This window comes from Myotis brandtii, unplaced genomic scaffold, assembly GCF_000412655.1.
Source record: "Myotis brandtii unplaced genomic scaffold, ASM41265v1 scaffold127, whole genome shotgun sequence".
Taxonomy (NCBI): domain Eukaryota; kingdom Metazoa; phylum Chordata; class Mammalia; order Chiroptera; family Vespertilionidae; genus Myotis; species Myotis brandtii.
The window spans coordinates 2558293-2563150 of NW_005354464.1; the positions used below are offsets into that span (position 1 = coordinate 2558293).

The 4858-nt window shown below is 33.9% G+C and overlaps 1 protein-coding gene across 3 annotated transcripts in view; it reads left to right on the top strand.

The window, feature by feature from the left end:
* The window catches only part of ATP11B (ATPase, class VI, type 11B), a 94209-nt gene that overhangs the window by 16966 nt on the left and 72385 nt on the right, over window positions 1-4858 (top strand). For all 3 annotated transcript variants that reach the window (XM_014534209.1, XM_014534210.1, XM_014534211.1), the window contains exons 4-6: window positions 1532-1639; window positions 1821-1949; window positions 2475-2578. In XM_014534209.1, coding sequence (XP_014389695.1) covers window positions 1532-1639; window positions 1821-1949; window positions 2475-2578 — 341 coding nt within the window. The remainder of the gene's footprint in view (window positions 1-1531; window positions 1640-1820; window positions 1950-2474; window positions 2579-4858) is intronic.

The following is a 4858-nucleotide window of genomic DNA, read 5'->3' on the forward strand; positions in this document are numbered from 1 at the left end:
TCCTGGTTCTCCTCCCCTGAGGGAGCCATTATTTGTACATTAGTCCAGATATTGATACAGAGTGTTTTCAAGGTAAGCATTTTTTCCCCACAAATGTTAGCATAGAACACAACACATTCTGTTCTTTTATCACTTAATGCTATCAGATATCATTTTGTTATCTTGTGTTATACCTCTGAGTTCTTGAATTTTCTTTGAAATAACACAAGACGTCCACTTAGTCTTTGTGAAATGCTTATGTCTGTTTCCCTTTTTAATGATGATCCACGTACCCTACCATATTTTTTGGAAGTACAAATAATAATTCTATTGGTCTAGTGTTTAAGAAAGTAAAATAATTCAACATCAGTTTTAAAATGTGTTCTTTTTTTCTATTTATTGTCTGTAATAATGCTGTATGAATTTTTATATATATACTAGAGGCCCGATGCATGAAATTCATGCAAGAGTAGGCCTTCCTTGCCCTGGCTGCCGGCACCAGCTTCCCTATGGCACCCAGGACCCAGGCTTCCCTCGCAGCCCCGGCTTCTTCTGGAAGATGTAACATATTATGCTTTTATTATTATAGATATATTTAGAGAGAAGAAGGAGGGAGAGAGAAACATTGATGTGAGAGAGAAACATTGCAAACCTCTTGCACTCGCCCTGTCTAGGGTTCTGACTAGAAATCGAACCTGCCACCATTTGGTATATGGGACGATGCTCCAACCGACTGAGCCACATCAGACTGGCTGCATAAATTTATATTTTATGTTTAAAATATCATTTGTATGTAGAAGCAACAGAACTTATTGATTGACTATGTGTTAAGGAAAGGTAGGAATAAAAAAGTGACTCCCCAGATTTCTAGTATGAGCAGCTTAGTAGATGGTGATGTCATTTGTCAAGATGGGTAACATTGAAAATGCAACAGATTTAGAAGATAACATCATTAGTTTAGTTTTGAAATGTTCAATATATTAGATATCAAAATGGAGATATTAAGAATACAGTTGGATATTCAAGTTTAGAGTCTAAAAGAAAGATGTGAGCTGGAGATATAAATTTCAGAAATTTTTGAAGACCACAGGTACACAAGAAATCTTGTAGCGAGAAAGTGAAGGGTGAAAAAAGGGCCCATAAAGATGACAGAAGAGGCTTTCATAAGGAAATTGAGAAAGATTAATGAAGAGATACTGTGAAAATAAGAAAAATGTATGTAATGAAACCAAGTTTTTATGAGTATATGCATTAAAATAGCCTAATATAATTCTGGTGAATGAAATGTTTGGGGGCGATTTTTATGTTTCTTTTTCTTATTTGATAAAAATATCTTCTAATTAGGTGAAGAGATTAGCCAAAGAACATATATTCATAGCTCATGGACACAGACAATAGTGTGAAGACCAGGGGAGTTGGGGGGGGGGGAGGGTCTGGGTAGAGATGGGCAAAGGAGAGGATAGGGGACATCTGTAATAGTGTCAACAATAAAAAAAATGTATCTCCTAATTATACTAAAAAGGGCACATTTTTATTCTTTTGACATGTACAGGGGTATGAAGATTGGTTACGGCATAACTCAGATAATGAAGTAAATGGAGCTCCTGTTTATGTTGTTCGAAGTGGTGGCCTTGTAAAAACGAGATCAAAAAACATCCGGGTATGCATTTAGTAAATAATGTATATCAATTATATTTTGATGTCACAAACTTTAATCTGATTAATTTTATTAAAAGCCTGCTTTTCTACATTAAAATATTGTGATAGACTACTTGTTTAGAACCCAATTAGTCCTTGCCTTTTAAAATTGCTATATTCACTCTCCCCAAAATTCTTCATAGGTGGGTGATATTGTTCGAATAGCCAAAGATGAAATTTTCCCTGCAGATTTGGTGCTTCTGTCCTCAGATCGACCCGATGGTTCTTGTCACATTACAACTGCTAGTTTGGATGGAGAAACTAACCTAAAGGTTTGTATGTGTATAAAATGCCTTTGGATTATAGTGATATTTTCCTTTGGTTAAGGTAATAAAATTTGACCTGATAAAGGTGAAATATTTTTAAATTACTGAAAATTTTAAGAATCACTAAGTTTTTTAAAAGAAATAATGTTTTATATTTATTTCAAGGGTAGCCTCACATGGTTTAGTCAAGTTAAAAATGGGAAGTGTTTTTAGGAAAAATAAAATATTTTAATATTTTGGTGTTTTTTTTAGATAAGGGAGGTTTGAAATAGATGAGGATATAAAGTACAGCATAGGGAATATATATGTATATATGGTGCCAGATGGTTGCTAGATTTATCAGAGGGGGTCACTTAGTAAGTTATATAAATGTCTAATCACGGTTGTACACCTGATTATATTATAATCTATATAATATTGTATGGCTACTGTAACTGAAAAATAAATTATTTTTTCAAAAAGAAATAGATGATATGTAGGGTCCCATTTAGATCTTGAAACTGCAGTTTAATCCTTGTGTGTTTTTTTCAGACTCATGTGGCAGTTCCAGAAACAGCAAAATTACAAACAGTTGCTAATTTGGACACTCTTGTAGCTGTGATAGAATGTCAGCAACCAGAAGCAGACTTGTATAGGTATGGTGTGATAGTCAACCTACTCATTTTAAGTCCTGTTTACAGATCTCATTTTTACCATCATAAACATACAATGAAATCTTTAGCTAATTAAAGACATTATTGAAGAGGAGGTAGTGGAGAGATACATTTAAGGGAAAAAAGGCTAAAGCAGAATTTGCCAGAATTCTAATCCAAAGTATTAATTCAAAAACAGCGCTCTTTTATTCAGACATTTCTTTCCATTACTATATGAACTGGCTTTATCACTATAATAGGAAATTTTATAACAATAATAGTAGTTATAAGAGAAGTAAGATTAATATTATTTTTTTGATCCTCACCTGAGGATATTTTTCCATTGATTTTTTAGAGAGAGTAGAAAAGAGAGGGAATGACAGAGAGAAATATCGATGTGAGAGAAACACATTGATTGGTTGCCTCCTGCACAAGCCCCAACCAGGGCCCAGGGATAGGGAGGACCCTGCAACTGACGTATGTGCCCTTGACTGGAATCAAACCTAGAACCCTTTGGTCTGCAGGCCAGTGCTCTATTCACCGAGCCAAACTGGCTAGGGCAAAGTAAGATTATTTCGTTAGAAGAAAAGAACTCTGTGTATACATGTACTCTATGAAGGCAAGGGCTCTGTCTTTGTGTTCACTTGGAACGAATTCCTTTTAATGTTGTGATTTACTAAATACAGTGTAAGTCATCTTCCAGCGATAGACTAATTATTGTGGGCTGTGAAATAGGAACAACTTTTTATTATTAAAGTGATATACTAAACTCATTTTTACTCAGTAACTGATGATTGAATATAAATTATAACCACCTTGTAAAATTCACCCTCAGCTTCTTGTCATATAATATGTCTCCCTCTATTGGTTGAAATGTTCATATCTTATTAGTCATTTGCTTTTCCAGAATAATCTCTTACATAATTTGTTTTGGATACATATATTATTTATAATGGAGTTTTCTATGTGATGTTACAAAATTTTGTGGTTTCATTATAGTCAAATGAAGTATAGAACTTTCTAATTAGCTAAAAATTTGCTGTCCTATGCTTTAAGAGTTTAAACTATGAGATTTAACTGTGAAGAATTTAGTACTTAAGATTTCTATATTGCTATTATTTCCTTGTCTCAAAAAATGGTGAGTTGTAAAAAAATTTTATGAAACAGAGCATTAAGCAGGCATAAGATTAATATGAGATCAAGTATCACTAATGTGATGGTGGGTAGTTTTTATATTATCTTGGAAAATGTGGAAAAAGTTAAAACTTTTTAATAGGAAATAATTCACTATTAAATATAAGATGTTCCTCTATTTTATCTTTCTTTTTTCCGTACTGAAAGTATATATTTTGTTTTAAATATAAATGTAACTACTACAGAACACTTTTGTAATAGAAAGATGACTCACATTTATTGCTGTTTGTATTCATTCAGCAAGTTATTGTTGAGCACCTATCTGTTCATTATGCTGAGTGGGAAATAAGATGAATCAGCATGGTTTCTATCCTTGAGGAACTCATAGCTGTAAAGACATTATATATATAAAACTATATTTTTCCACTTTTCTGTATGCTACATATAAAGGGAATATTGAAAGCATTTTAAGTGTCCAAGAAGGGGAATGCTTAGATGGGTACATGGTATAGATATATAAGAGGGAAATATGTAGATTATAAAAATATTTTCAAAGAACTTAATGACATAAGAACATACTGAAATATAATGTTAAATAAGGTACAGAGTTGTAGCCCTAACTGGTTTGGCTCAGTGGATAGAGCGTCGGCCTGCAGACTGAAGGGTCCCGGGTTCGATTCCAGTCAAGGGCATGTACCTTGGTTGTGGGCACATTCACAGTAGGGGGCGTGCAGGAGGCGGCTGATCGATGTTTCTAACTCTCTATCCCTCTCCCTTCCTCTCTGTAAAAAATCAATAAAATATATATTTTTAAAAATATACAGAGTTGTAGCTCTCATAATCACAATTATATATTATTTATTTATTTTTTAAAAATTAAATCTTTATTGTTCATATTATTACATTTGTTCCTCTTTTTTCCTCCATAACTCCCCTCCACCCAGTTCCCACCCCACCCTCCGCCCTCACTCCCCACCCACTGTCCTCATCCATAGGTGTACGATCTTTGTCCAGTCTCTTCCCGCATCCCCCAAACCCCTTTCCCCCCTAAGAATAGTCAGTTCATTCCCTTTCTATGTCCCTGATTCTATTATAATCAATAGTTCATTCTGTTCCTCAGATTATTTATTCACTTGATTCTTAGATTCA